General features: G+C 42.1%; 1 protein-coding gene across 1 annotated transcript in view; it reads left to right on the forward strand.

Moving 5' to 3' along the window:
- The window catches only part of MSH3 (mutS homolog 3), a 756,380-nt gene that overhangs the window by 260,153 nt on the left and 480,637 nt on the right, over positions 1–15,590 (forward strand). Inside the window, exon 14 of the mRNA XM_053699713.1 lies at positions 6,670–6,754. Coding sequence (XP_053555688.1) covers positions 6,670–6,754 — 85 coding nt within the window. The remainder of the gene's footprint in view (positions 1–6,669; positions 6,755–15,590) is intronic.

Below are 15,590 nucleotides of genomic sequence, written 5' to 3' on the forward strand. Positions count from 1 at the left end.
TAACCTTCAGGTTGACAGCCTTTATCTGTGCAACAACCCCACTTTTTCGGCCCGTCATCACCACCGCACTATCCGTACAAACGGCCACACATATTTCCCAGCTAATCCAAGAGTCTGAATATTTCTTCAAACGTTGTCCTCCCAGACACCTCTTTGCAGAAAAGAAAGCCCTCCAAAATGTTCCCTTCCCATGGATAGCGAACCAAAACGATCAACTGAGCCGCACCAGCAATGTCTGTAGATTCGTCCAACTGAATAGAACATTTCTCACAGGTACGCAATCTATCCAGTAGCTGTGACTGAAAGTCAGCTGCGAGTTCTTCAATTCTCCTCCTCAGTGTCATTTGAGAGAGGTACTGCTTTCAGATTATTAGCTGCTTCTGTCCCGAGCATAACATCACAGATTTCAACCGCCCCTGGAAGTATGAGTTCTTGTCTAATTGTGTGTGGCTTTTTACTTCGCAATCCGTTGAGCTACCAAATACAAAGCCTTCTGTGCATTGTCGGTAGTTGTGGCCAGGGTCACCAACTGTGTTTTCTGGCGGGTGTATTCCTCGCTCTTTCTACAGAAAAAGTATTTTGTTTTGCCCTGATATTCTGTGTGCTATGTGATTAAATGTCGCTTTAGCTTGGCAGACTTCATGACTTTGTTAGCTAGCACCTTAAGACATATGACGCATTTTGGTCTCCCGTCTCTGTTCTCAATAAAACCAAATTGAATATAGCGGTCATCATATTTTCTGAATTTTGCTAGTTTGGGCCTACCATCACTTGACGAGGTTGACTGCCTTAAGATATTTCTCCATGGTCGCTTCAGTAACACGGTCATAAGCCAAGTTAAGCAGCCACAACAAGGGTTCGTTGCCGCTTGAGTGAAATGATTAATTCATGACAGATTGACTTGATGTGTCACAGTCATAAAAAAGATTCTATTGAACCAAAGCTAAGGTGGTCGGGAGTAATGGATGCAGTATACTTGTTTTATTGGCGCAAATGGTCCCCATCTATAGATACACATTTTAAAAAGTTTTTCATAATTTCTAGACAATTTTTTTGCGGACTCCCAAGCTATGGGTCGCGGACCCCACTTTGAGAACTACTGGCGTAAAGGACCTATCCTCTATAAGTCCCTCTAGATGAACAAGGTCTAGGTTTTTATTCAAATTTATTTGTGTTTCCCAAAAAGGGGGGAACTTTCCGTCCCATCCTAGATCTAAAGTGCCTCTACACATTTCACAGGGTTCCGTCCTTCAAGATGGAAACTACTTGTTCCATTCTTCCATTGGTTCAGGAGGGTCAGTTCATGACGACCATAGTCCTGAAGGACGCATATTTACACATTTCCATTCACAGGGATCATCACCAGTTTCTCAGATTTGCCTTTCTGGACAAGCATTTCCAGTTTATTGGGCTTTCGTTTGGTCTTGCCACAGTTCCTAGAAGATTCACAAAAGTTCTTTTAGCTCTATTGGTGGTAATCAGATCCCAGGGAATTGCTGTGGTGCCTTATCTAGACGACTTCCTGGTTCAGGCGTAATCTTTTCAGCTAGCAAAATCTCATACAGAGATGTTGCTGTCTTTTCTACGTTCCTACGGATGGAAAGTGAATCTGGAAAAGAGCTTCCCAGTTCCAGCTACTAGAGTTTGTTTCCCAGGGACAATCATAGATTCCCTGTCCATGAAGATTTTCCTGATCGTCGTCAGAAATTCCAAACTTCTTGCTGCTTGCCTTTCTCTCCAGTCTGCCTTTCGTCCAACAGTGGCTCAATGGATGGAGGTGATTGGTCTGATGGTGGCTTCCATGGACATCATTCCTTTTGCTCGGTGCCATCTGTGATCACTGCAGCTATGCATGCTCAGTCAATGGAACGGAGACCATTCAGACTTATTACAGAGGATAAATCTGGACTCCCTGCCAAGAGACTCTCTTTCGTAGTGGATTTTGCAAGGAAAACCTGGCTCAGGGCACTTGCTTCCTGAGACCCTCCTGGGTGATTGTAACTACGGATGCCAGCCTATTAGGCTGGGGAGCAGTTTGGGGATTTATAAAAGCTCAGGGCCTGTGGACTTGAGGAGTCTTCTCTCCCCATAAACATCTTGGAGTTGAGAGCAATCTTCAATGCCTTGATAGCTTGGCCTCAATTATCTTTAGTCCGGTTTACCACATTTCAATCGGACAACATTACCTTAGTGGCTTACATCAACCACCAGGGAAGAACTCTGAGTTCCTTGGCTATGAAGGAGGTGACTTGCAGGGGAGTGTGCTCTCCATCCAGAATTGTTCTCTCAGTTAACCCTCAGGTGGGGGGTTTCAGAGTTGGATCTGATGGCGTCTCGTCAAAAGGCCAAGGTTCCAAGTACGGTTTAAGGTCAAGAGATCCTCCAGCCACTCTGATAGATGCTCTAGCGGTTCCTTTGACCTTCTCTCTGGCATACCTGTTTTCTCTGTTTGCTCTCCTTCCACGAGTCATTGCTCGTATCAAACAGGAGAGAGCAGCGGTAATCCTAATAGCTCCTGCTTGGCCCTGCAGGATCTGGTTCGCGGATCTGGTAAGGATGTCATCTCTACCTCCTTGGAGGTTACCTCTGAGGAAGGACCTTCTAATTCAGGGTCCTTTCCTCCATCCAAACCTGGATTCTCTGAAGCTGACTGCTTGGAGATTAAACGCCTAGTTCTGTCTAGACGTGGTTTTTCTGAAGCGGTCATTGATACTATGCTTCAGGCTTGCAAACCTGTTACTCGCAAGATTTACCATAAGGTATGGCATAAATATCTTTATTGTTGCGAATCTAAGGGTTTCTCCTGGAGCCGGGTGAGGATTCCTCGTATTTTATCTTTTCTTTAGGATGGCCTGGAGAAAGGTTTGTCAGTCAGTACTCTGAAGGGTCAGATTTCTGCCCTGTCTATTCTTTTACACAAACGCCTGGCAGATTTACCAGATCAAGCTTTTGTTCAGGCCCTGGTCAGAATCAGGCCTGTGTTTAAACCTGTTGCTCCTCCTTGAAAGAACAACAAAGATATGCTCAGTCCTAATCTACAGGTGTATGCAGAGTCAGCAGTGAAAGTGGTAAATGCACAAGTCGTGGTGCAATATACACAAATGGTGCTGTGTAGCTCAAGAACAGTATCAATCACAGTTCAAAAAATGAGATGAGACGGTTAACCCCCTTCGGTGTGATAGTTCATTAATGCAAAACAGGCACATACCTCTCTGTGTCAGTTGGCAGGTGCTGTAGGAGAAAAAGGCAGGCAAGAAAGAGTGTTCGGTTTGCCTGCAATTAGCACTCACTGTGGATAGGGTAAAACAGTAACCGCTAGCCGTCCAGAATGCTCTTGGATTAATATGCGCGGATGGTGCCGCATCTAGCTCCTCCTAATTATGACGTCAGAGAGAGGCGGCTGGGTAAGAGGTGATCCTCCTTGAAACCTTAATCTTGTTCTTAAAGCTTTGCAGCAGGCTCCGTTTGAGCCGATGCATGTGGTTGTTATAAAATTGTTATCTTGGAAAGTTTTGTTTCTACTTGCAATTTCTTCTGCTCGCAAAGTTTCTAAACTTTCAGCTCTGCAGTGTGATTCCCCGTACCTTATTTTTCATGTGGATAAGATGGTCCTTCTTACTAAATTGGGTTTTCTCCCTATGGTTGTATCCGATCGAAACATTAATCAGTAAATTGATGTTCCGTCTTTTTGTCCTAATCCTCCTTCTCATAAGGAACTTCTTTTGCATAACCTGGATGATGTGCATGCTCTAAAGTTTTACCTTCAAGATACTAAAGATTTTTGACAATCTTCTGCCCTGTTTGTTGTTTTATTTGGAAAACGTAAGGGTCAGAAGGCCACTTCTACTATTCTTTCCTTCTGGTTAAGAAGTATGATTCGTTTTGCTTATGAGACTGCTGGACAGCAGCCTCCTGAGATAATTACAGCACATTCCACTGTCTCCTCATCTTGGGCTTTCAAAAATGAAGCTTCTGTGAAACAGATTTGCAAGACGACAACATGGTCCTCTCTGCATACTTTTTCCAAATTCTACAAATTTGATACTTTTGCCTTGGCTGAGGCCTCTTTAGGGAGAAAGGTTCTTCAAGCGTTGGTGCCTTCTGTTTAATTCCTCCTGCCTTGTTCTCCCTCCCTGTTCATACCGTGTCCTCTAGCTTGGGTATTGGCTCCCACTAGTAATTAGAATGACGTTGTGGACTCTCCATGCCATAGAAAAGAAAACAAAATGTATGCTTACCTGATAAATTTCTTTCTTTCCGGGCATGGAGAGTCTACCACCCTGCCCTCTTTTTTAATAATAATTCAGCAGTTTTTTTGAGTAAACCTCAGGCACCTTTTTCACACTTGTGTTTTTTTCTTTTTCAATTTTCTTTCGGCTGAATGACTGGGGATTATGGGTAAGGGAAGTTACACTTAACAGCTTTGCTAGGGTGCTCTTTGCCTCCTCCTGCTGGCCAGGAGTTGAATATCCCACTAGTAATTGGAATGACGTTGTGGACTCTCCATGCCCAAAAAGAAAGAAATTTATCAGGTAAGCGTACATTTTGTTTTTCAGTGTTCTGATATAAAAGGCAAGAAATTATTAGTGAACATAAGGGGCTGTTACTGAAGAATAGAGCTGTAAAATTTTAATGATCTTCTTTAACAGCAAATATTAAACTGCTGATGGTTCGATGTACACATCCCTAGGATCTATGGAGATTTTAAAAGAAATAAATCTCACCACAGTCTAGAGGGATTCAGTCTTGGATTAAGCATTTGTTTGAAGACATGAGGTCCAGCACTGGTCTACAGGTGCTTTCCTTCTTCATTAGGAAAAGATAAAAATAGAATCCCTAAATATAAATAAGGGGTACATTCTGTATAGAGGTAATTACCACTAGTGACACACTATTGGGCTATCTTTCTTCGCCTGATCACAGCATTTTTAAAACAGTAAAAGTAGGCTATTCTTGAATTTGAATGGTGACTATAGTTATACTGGCATATTGAAATATTACAGCCCTTCTCATACATGAAACCTGAGCAGGCAAACTTCCATTTACATTCTTAGGAATGAAAAGTCTCTTTAGACTTGAACCCAAACTGACACCTCTATCTGAAATTATAAGATGAATGTTTATTAGGATAAAGAAAGGAGTTAAATATGTACTCATGACCCCAGATCTTATTTATAGATCAACTGATCTGATTATTTTTCACACAACCTAACCACCTTGTTAAAGTTTAGCTTTTAAGCTGGAGAACAATGCTTCAGAGCATACTTCGTATAAAGTTAGCCGCCACTATCTTATAAACATTCAGTTTCAAAAAAATCTCTGCCTCCTTCAGTGAATAAAGCAAGAACACCCTACTGAATTAGACCAACAGCCTCACCTGTGTATATTGTCTTTAGGAGGCAAACCTGTTAAAAAATAAAAAAACCTTTCCCACACAAATCATTGATGCTATTCACATGGTGATTGTGGGCTTAGAACAGCTCCATACTAACACTGTTACAGTGGCTATGTCTAAAAGGACAGTCTAATACAGAATTTGTATTGTTTAAAAACATTGATAATCACTTTATAACTCATTCCCCAGTTTTGCATAACCATCACGGTTATATTAATACACTTTTAACCTCTGTGATTACCTTTTATGTAAGCCTCTACAGACTGCCCCTTATTTCAGGTCTTTTGACAGACTTTCATTTTAGCAAATCAGTGCTGATTCATAGTTGACTCGACGGACATGAGCACAAGTTTTTTATGTGGCACACATGAACTAGCTTTCAAAATGCTGAGACAGCGTTCAGGGGTTTAGAAATTAGCATATGAGCCTACCTAGATTTAGCTTTCAACAAAGAATACCAAGAGAACAAAGCAAATTTGAGGATAAAAGAAAATTGGAAAGTTGTTTAAAATTGCATTCCCTATCTAAACAATGAAGTTTAATTTTGACTAGACTGTCCCATTAAGCCTTAATCATAGACAGAGGAAGCCCCGTGCTTCAAAAATGGGCTTTATACTGAGTGAGCTAGTGGCTTTATTCCCTGACTGGTAAGCTATAGTGATGAATATAAATTTCTATAAATTAAAATACATTTCTTTTTATCCTACCTTAATTAGAGGTAATCTTGTGTTGTGTTAATAGTAGCTTCTTTTTCACTTAAAAACTGTTTGTAACATACATATATTATACTGTTATGGAATATGTAGAAAAAAGTAGAAACCTTCAAACCTTGTAAAGATCATGGAAATTAAAATTAAACTTTTGTGGTTCAGATAGAGCAAGCAATTTTAAGAGACTTTAAAATGTATTTTGTTCTCCTGGTATCCTTTGCTAGGCAAGCTCAGGAGCAGTAATGCTAGCTGGTGATTGGCTGCACATATATTCCACTTGTCATTGCTTCAACTAGCACCGAGAGTTAATTACTGTTCTGGATCTAACTTTAAATAGGCGTTGAACCCCTTTGTAGGTGTAACATGCAAGCAATAGTGTAATCATAAAATGCTCACAATAAAGCATCTTTTTTTTTTTAAAGTAATTTTATATCCCTTTAATTAATTTGGATCACAGTTGTTTACCACTATCATATCTAACTAAGTAGAAGATGTCAAATAAGATTTTTTGCTGCACATCAGATGTGTTGTTTATCTCTATTTGTGAATGTGTTTGGTTTATAGAAATTTTTCCCCAATGAGCAGTATGAACAAATACCTGAAGATGAACGGGACAACACTGAAGAATCTGGAAATCTTACAAAATCAAGTAAGTTCTTTACCATGAGGATAATCAGTGCAAAGTTGTATCATGTTGCTTACGTGTAATATACATTGATAACATTTCAGTTAATAGTTTAACATTCTTGAGTAGCGATTGAGTCTAAATGTCTGTTTTGTTAGGTTCCATGGCAATTAAAGGTAAAGCTGTCTTTAAAGCCAGTGTATACAAGCTGTATAAAGTACACAAAAGTAAGAGAATGACTGCTTTTCTTAAAGGAGCATTTAACTCTTATATTCATTATCGTGCATATGAAAGAGCATTATTTAAATGTTAAAAGTTGATTATTCTGCTTTAAATGGAAAGTGCATGTTTGTGCAATACCACACTGTGGCCCATCGACTGATCCTATAGATCTAGTGGCCCTTCAAGCATAAAAAACAAAAACGTGCTCCCCCCCATTGCAGGAAAACCTGTAATACATTTCAAAATGCAAATAAAAAGAAAGAAAAAAACTGCCTTAATTATCAGCTGTGGGCTTTAACGCCCTTAGGTTGGCATGGAATGTCCTACCTTATATGGCGTCCTGCTGCCTCCTCCTTTTCAGGAGTGGAAAATCGGATTGGGGGTGTGCCTAGCATCGTAGGCAGTCACCCATGATCTGATACCGGCCTTGAAATCACATGATTGCATCAACGATTGTGTGATTTCATTTTTCCAGAAACTGTTTACATCAGAACTTCATTCCAATGATAAACACTTGCATCTGGCAAACTATTTTTTTTTGTGTGATTCAGAAAGGGCAGGCAATTTTAAACAACTTTCTGATTTACTTGTATTATCAAATTGTATCAGTTCTCTTGGTATAGAGCATTATATGGCATAAATCGTGCTAGAATGTAATCCATTTGAAAGAGCATTAGATGGTAGTCCTATTTTCTGCCATGTAGTGCTCCAGGCATCTACCTAGGTATTTTTTCAATGAAGAATAACATGGGAACAAAGCACATTTTTGATAATAGACTTAGGTCCAGATTACAAGTGGAGCGCAAAATAGCGCTCTCCTGAGGGCAATATTTGCGCTCCACTTTGTAATACCAGCACACACAAATGTGCGCTGGTGTTACAAGTTAGGTGCAATGCAAACGTGACCTTGCGTTCGCATTGCACGGAAAAATTGCGCTCACAAGAAAGCGATTCCATTGGCTCCAATAGGAGCCTCGTTTTCATGTTGTCAGACACGACATGAGAACCTAGCACAGCAAAAGGTGTAAGTTACACAGCGATGGGCAGCGGATTTAAATATATATATGTATTTTAATATATGCGTATATATATTTATGTGTTTACACATATTAACACATAAATAAATATGTATATAAGCATATACATATATATTTATAGAGAACACACAGTTCCCCATAGTTCCCCCATTTGGGGCCAGTTGGGGGTATTTAAAAAAATTAACGAGGTCTGACCACTTGTAATGGCTGGTTATTTATCACATGCTAGTAAACGAGCAAATTTGCCGGTGTACGGATGCTTGATAAATTAGCGCTCAATTTCTAATCTTGCCCTTAATTGGGAACTTTTTCAAAATTGTATGATCTGTCTGAATCACAAAATAAATATTTTGGATTTCATATTCTTTTAAAGCAAAGTCGGAAACAGACAGTGCACATATCCCCCACCCATCAATATATACAGTTTTATGCAAAAGTTTAGGCACCCCTGACAATTTCCATGATTTTAATTTATAAATAACTGATGGATAAGAGCAAAGAAGTCTCTATGGAAGTGCGCAGATGATCACAGCGTCGGGAATAGTAGCAAAATCAACAACGGACCAGGCAGCTCTCTTAGAAGCATAGATTGGACATCGGGTAACCTGTAGGAGACAGATAGAAGAGGCGCCTCATGGGACAAGTATCGTCTAGAACAGCAGATAGAAGGTAGAGCAGACAGGTCCCCCCACAGAGTGATACTCACAAGAGTTGCGGTACAAACGTGTACCCAAACAGGCAGGACGGAACCAAAAGTTGCCCGTCAGACAAGCGTAAACTCGGAACACTGGAAGCAGATGTCACTCAACGGACAGCGTCAGATCGGAAACCAACAGAGGAGCCAATGGGACAGGTGGAATCTCGGCAAAGGGACCTCAAAGGAAACCGTCAGGACCAAAGCAATATTTGCCAGCGGCAAAGAAGGATAAAAATCAGGCAGGTGTGTAATACTCAAGTGAAATATTTATTGAGTATATACAGATAAAAACATGCGTCCTACAACGCGTTTCTCAACAAATAGTCGTTTCATCAGGCTGATACTAATACACGGAATTACCTGCTCTATTTAAAACACACCTGAGCCAATCACAGAGCTCCAACCCCTCCCACACCTCCGATAATGACGAACAATGTAATAAGATAATACTCTTAAAGGGAGGTGTCCGAGGAGCCAGAGCAGCGGATAGACTAAAACAAAACAAAAAATGACATGCTGGCAAAGATACAAAAATATATATAATACATTAAAAACTGTAAATAGCAATGATTGCTATAATAGGATAAAAAGTTAAAATGTGATTCACAGACATAAAAAGCATTCCTTGAACTAAACAAAACATATCCTATATTATAAAAGGCCAAGTGTTTGTCTGAAGCCGTCATGCGCAGTAGAGACAAACACTTGGCCTTGAGATAGGGAGAGCGAGGTACACAGCATACAAGCAGCTGTGAGATAGGGAGCGCAAGCTACTCAACAGCTGTGAGGTCGCTCCCCAGACCTCACAGCTGTTTGTGGCCGACGGGAGCGTCGCGAGGGGCGTGACCGGGCGTCACGAGGGGCGTGGACGGGCGTCGCAAGGGGCGTGGCCGCGATGGGGCGTGGCCCCGCGAAGACAGAGCCAGAGAGGCAGCAGGAGGGGGGGGGAGAGAGAGCCAAAGAGAAGGGGGGGGCAGAGAGCCAAAGAGAAGGGGGGGGCAGAGAGCCAAAGAGAAGGGGGGGCAGAAAGCCAAAGAGAAGGGGGGGGGCAGAGAGCCAAAGAGAAGGGGGGGCAGAGAGCCAAAGAGAAGGGGGGGCAGAGAGCCAAAGAGAAGGGGGGGGCAGAGAGCCAAAGAGAAGGGGGGGCAGAGAGCCAAAGAGAAGGGGGGGCAGAGAGCCAAAGAGAAGGGGGGGGGGCAGAGAGCCAAAGAGAAGGGGGGGGGCAGAGAGCCAAAGAGAAGGGGGGGGGCAGAGAGCCAAAGAGAAGGGGGGGCAGAGAGCCAAAGAGAAGGGGGGGGGGGAGAGAGAGCCAAAGAGAAGGGGGGGGAGAGAGAGCCAAAGAGAAGGGGGGGAAGAGAGCCAAAGAGAAGGGGGGAAGAGAGCCAAAGAGAAGGGGGGGAGAGCCAAAGAGGAAAAAGAGCCAAAGAGGGGGGAGAGAGAGCCAAAGAGGGGGGAGAGAGAGCCAAAGAGGGGGGGGGGGAGAGAGCCAAAGGGGGGGGGAGAGAGCTAAAGGGGGGGGAGAGCCAAAGAGGGGGGAGAGAGACAGCCAAAGAGGAAAGAGAGCCAAAGAGGAGAGCAAAAGAGGGGAGAGAGACAAAGAGGGGGGAGAGAGAGCCAAAGAGGGGGGAGAGAGAGCCAAAGAGGGGGGGGAGAGCCAAAGAGGGGGGGAGAGAGCCAAAGAGGGGGGGGAGAGCGCCAAAGAGGGGGGAGAGAACAAAAGAGGGGGGAGAGAGCCAAAGAGGGTAGGGGAGAGCAAAAGAGGGGGGGAGCCAAAGGGGAGGGGAGAGCCAAAGAGGGGGGAGAGAGAGAGCCAAAGAGGGGGGGGAGAGAGCCAAAGGGGGGGGGAGAGAGAGCCAAAGGGGGGGGGAGCCAAAGAGGGGAGAGAGAGAGCCAAAGAGGAGAGAGAGCAAAAGAGGGGAGAGAGCCAAAGAGGGGGGGGGGGAGCCAAAGGGGGGGGGGGAGCCAAAGGGGGGGGGAGAGCCAAAGAGGGGGGAGAGAACAAAAGAGGGGGGAGAGAGAGCAAAAGAAAGGATGGAGAGAGCCAAAGAGGGGAGAGAGAGAGCAAAAGAGGGGAGAGAGAGAACAAAGGAGAGGGGGGAGAGAAAGCAAAAGAGAAGGGGGGGAGAGCCAAAGAGGGGGGAGAGAGAGAGCCAAAGAGGAAAAAGAGCCAAAAAGGAGAGAGAGCCAAAGAGGGGGGAGAGAGAGCCAAAGAGGGGGGGGGGAGAGAGCCAAATGGGGGGGGGGAGAGAGCTAAAGGGGGGGAGAGCCAAAGAGGGGGGAGAGAGAGAGCCAAAGAGGAAAGAGAGCCAAAGAGGAGAGCAAAAGAGGGGAGAGAGACAAAGAGGGGGGGAGAGAGAGCCAAAGAGGGGGGGGCAGAGCCAAAGAGGGGGGGGGGAGAGCCAAAGAGGGGGGGAGAGAGCCAAAGAGGGGGGAGAGCGCCAAAGAGGGGGGAGAGCGCCAAAGAGGGGGGAGAGAACAAAAGAGGGGGGAGAGAGCCAAAGAGGGGAGGGGGGAGAGAGCCAAAGAGGGGAGGGGAGAGCAAAAGAGGGGGGGAGCCAAAGGGGAGGGGAGAGCCAAAGAGGGGGGAGAGAGAGAGCCAAAGAGGAGAGAGAGCCAAAGAGGTGGGAGAGAGAGCCAAAGGGGGGGGAGCCAAAGAGGAGAGAGAGCAAAAGAGGGGAGAGAGCCAAAGAGGGGGGGGGGAGCCAAAGAGGGGGGGGGAGAGCCAAAGAGGGGGGAGGAGAGCCAAAGGGGGGGAGAGCCAAAGAGGGGGGAGAGAACAAAAGAGGGGGAAGAGAGAGCAAAAGAAAGGATTGAGAGAGCCAAAGAGGGGAGAGAGAGAGCCAAAGAGGGGAGAGAGAGAGCAAAAGAGGGGAGAGAGAGAACAAAGGAGAGGGGGGAGAGAAAGCAAAAGAGAGGGGGGAAAGAAATCAAAAGAGAGGGGGGAAGAGAGAGCAAAAGAGAGGGGGGAGAGAGCAAGGGGTGGGACCGCTGTTCTGAAAAAAATGGCCCGTGTACACGGGCTTTAGTACTAGTTCTTTAATAAATAAACTAATCAATAATTAATAGTATAATAAAATAAAAAAACCATGGTATAAGGTTTTGTGACAAATTGTTAATACACCATGAGATCAAAGAATTAATAAACAACAGCAACTGAGGCAAGTTAAAAATAAAATGTGTGTCCTAAATGCCGATACTAAATTGAAATATCAGAGTACAAAAATATATCATCATGGCGATAACCATGCCCTCAAAGGCAATTGAAATGCCAAAAAATGTTATATAGTCAGGGGGGTAATTATAGGCCCTAGAAAAAACAGATACATATAAAGAGGGATAAGGATCGAATCAAAAAGGGGGGGGCTCATAAAACCTTCAAAGGTATCAGAGGCACCTTTGACGATAAGGGTAACCACAGGGATGGTCTCTAGACCCTAACAATTACATACCAATCATACTGAATTATAAATAAATAACAAACAAGGGAGAAGATAGAATATATTTGGATAAAAATGGAACAAATTTGATAATAACTTTCTAGTCATGATTCAAACTAACAGTACTATACTAATGGGAAGATGGTCAGATAATGATGGAATATGTATTCTAAACTGGATCAGATCAGAGTGCTATACAGGAACTCTAGTGATGGACAACGATTAAGGGACTAATGAAAGGCTGCTAGGTCAACACACAAATTAATCTGGATGCATTCATTTCAGAATATGGATCCAATATGTTTCTCTTTGTCTTAATCTAAAATACCTATGGGATTTAGGTACATGTTCTATGGGAGTCACAGAGAAGCAATTGGTGTCACCATTATGCATGATATTACAGTGTCTGGAGACACTATGGTTCTTGTAATTGTTCCTCATATTACGTTTATGTTCGGACCACCTAGTGCTGAAACTCCTACAGGTTCGTCCCACATATTGAATGCTACACAATCAGGTAAGTAGATATACAACATAGTTCGATGCATAAGAAACATGACCGATGATAGAATATGATCTATTAGTAATATTAGATCGAAAAGTTTTTTGTTTGGTGTCAATCAAATGACACATCTTACATCTACTGGCTCTACACCTATATGAGCCAGAGGGTGGTACATTAGGCTTAAGTGTTGTAGAAACCAGTTGCCTCTTATGTTTAACTATCTTACTAGGTGCTAGCAGAGTCTTTAATGTGGGGGCTCTCCTGTAGACAACCTTTGGTTTATTGCCTATCAACTTACCCAAAATAGGATCCTTAGTCAGGATGTCCCAATGTTTAACCAGAACATTTCTAATCAGTTCATGGTTAGAATTATATTGCGTTATGAAAAGAGGATATTCGTTTATATTGTTAGTTTTTTGTCCCAAATGTTTGATTGAATTGGAGAAATACCTATTCCTATCATCCAATCTGGCCCTTCTATAACCTTTTTCAATAATACTAGGTGGATAGTTCTTTTCCAAAAAGCATTCTTTCAAAGTATGACTTTGAGAATAATAATCAAATAAAGTGCTACAGTTGCGGCGGATACGTTTGAACTGACCATATAGTACATTTTGTTTCCAGGCATGAAAGTGACAACTTTTAAAATCCAAATATCTGTTACAATCAACCGTCTTAAAATAAGTTGTACTAGTCACTTTACCTTCATTAAAACTTAGGTTGAGGTCCAGATATACAATTGATTTATTATTTATTGAGCTTGTAAAAGTCAGACCTCTATCGTTGGAATTCAAGTGTTCTACAAAAGAGATGGCTGATAACTCATCACCCCTCCAGATGAAAATCAGGTTGTCAATGTATCTGCCATAGAATACCAGGTTCGCCCCAAAGTGTGAGTCAAAAATATATTTGTGTTCAAAATGACCCATAAACAAGTTGGCGTAACTCGGGGCGAACCTGGTACCCATGGCAGTACCTTTGATTTGGAGAAAGAATTCATCCTGAAACACAAAATAATTGTGTTCCAGGATGAAAGATATTAGCTGTAGCAAAAATTCTTTTTGGTTGCTAGATAGATAGAAATCCTGTTCGAGAAGTTCATACACTGCCTCCAAACTCAAATTGTGTGAAATATTGGAGTAAAGCGCCTGAACATCACAGGTGATCCATAACATGTCTGATGTAATATTATGTTGCTCTAATTTATTCAGAAGATCTGTGGAATCTCGAATATAAGATTCGAGACCCAGAACGTATTTCTGCAAGAAGTGATCGACGTATGAAGATACGTTATCAGTTAAACTGCCTATCCCCGCTATGATGGGTCGACCTGGTGGGCATGAGGAATTCTTATGTATCTTTGGCAGATGGTAATAAAATGCCAAATTAGGCACCAAAAAATCCCTCTCTTTTTTAAGAAGTATACCTTCTTTAAAGGCAGATTCAACAATATCTTTTAAAAGAGCTTTAAAACTCATAGTGGGATCAGAGTCCAGTTTCATATAGTAATTAACATCAAACAGGATTTTTCTGGCCTCCATTAAATAATCACCTAGATCTTGGAGAACAACCCCTCCACCCTTATCGGCTTGTCTTATAACAATAGATTTGTTGTTTTTAAGACTTTCCAAAGCTTCCAAAAATCATATTCTATCATTGGTCATGTTTCTTGTGCATCGAACTATGTTGTATATCTACTTACCTGTTTGTGTGGCATTCAATATGTGGGACGGACCTGTAGGCGTTTCAGCACTAGGTAGTCCGAACATAAACGTAATATGAGGAACAATTACAAGAACCATAGTGTCTCCAGACACTGTAATATCATGCATAATGGTGACACCAATTGCTTCTTTGTGACTCCTATAGAACATGTACCTAAATCCCATATATACAACAGGTATTTTAGATTAAGACAAAGAGAAACATATTGGATCCATGTTCTGAAATGCATGCATCCAGATGGGCTTAATTTGTGTGTTGACCTAGCAGCCTAGCAGCCTTTCATTAGTCCCTTAATCGTTGTCCATCACTAGAGTTCCTGTATGGCACTCTGATCTGATCCAGTTTAGAATACATATTCCATCATTATCTGACCATCTTCCCATTAGTATAGTACTGTTAGTTTGAATCATGACTAGAAAGTTATTATCAAATTTGTTCCATTTTTATCCAAATATATTCTACTATCTTCTCCCTTGTTTGTTATTTATTTATAATTCAGTATGATTGGTATGTAATTGTTAGGGTCTAGAGACCATCCCTGTGGTTACCCTTATCGTCAAAGGTGCCTCTGATACCTTTGAAGGTTTTATGAGCCCCCCCCCCCCTTTTTGATTCGATCCTTATCCCTCTTTATATGTATCTGTTTTTTCTAGGGCCTATAATTACCCCCCTGACTATATAACATTTTTTGGCATTTCAATTGCCTTTGAGGGCATGGTTATCTCCATGATGATATATTTTTGTACTCTGATATTTCAATTTAGTATCGGCATTTAGGACACCCATTTTATTTTTAACTTGCCTCAGTTGCTGTTGTTTATTAATTCTTTGATCTCATGGTGTATTAACAATTTGTCACAAAACCTTATACCATGGTTTTTTTATTTTATTATACTATTATTTAATTATTGATTAGTTTATTTATTAAATAATATATTTTGTTTAGTTCAAGGAATGTTTTTTATGTCTGTGAATCACATTTTAACTTTTTATCCTATTATAGCAATCATTGCTATTTACATAGACAGGTGCATCCAATAATGAGAAAAGGTATTTAAGGTGGCCAATTGCAAGTTGTTCTCTTTGACTCTCCTCTGAATAGTGGCAACATGAAGGCTACAAAAAGCTATCACCGAGATTAAAGCTGTCAGTGTCTACTGTGAGGAAATGGAAGACCACAGGCACAGTTCTTGTTAAGGCCAGAAGTGGCAGGCCAAATAAAATATCAGAGAGGCAA

The sequence above is a fragment of the Bombina bombina genome, chromosome 2 (genome assembly GCF_027579735.1).
Source record: "Bombina bombina isolate aBomBom1 chromosome 2, aBomBom1.pri, whole genome shotgun sequence".
In the NCBI taxonomy this organism is placed as follows: Eukaryota; Metazoa; Chordata; class Amphibia; order Anura; family Bombinatoridae; genus Bombina; species Bombina bombina.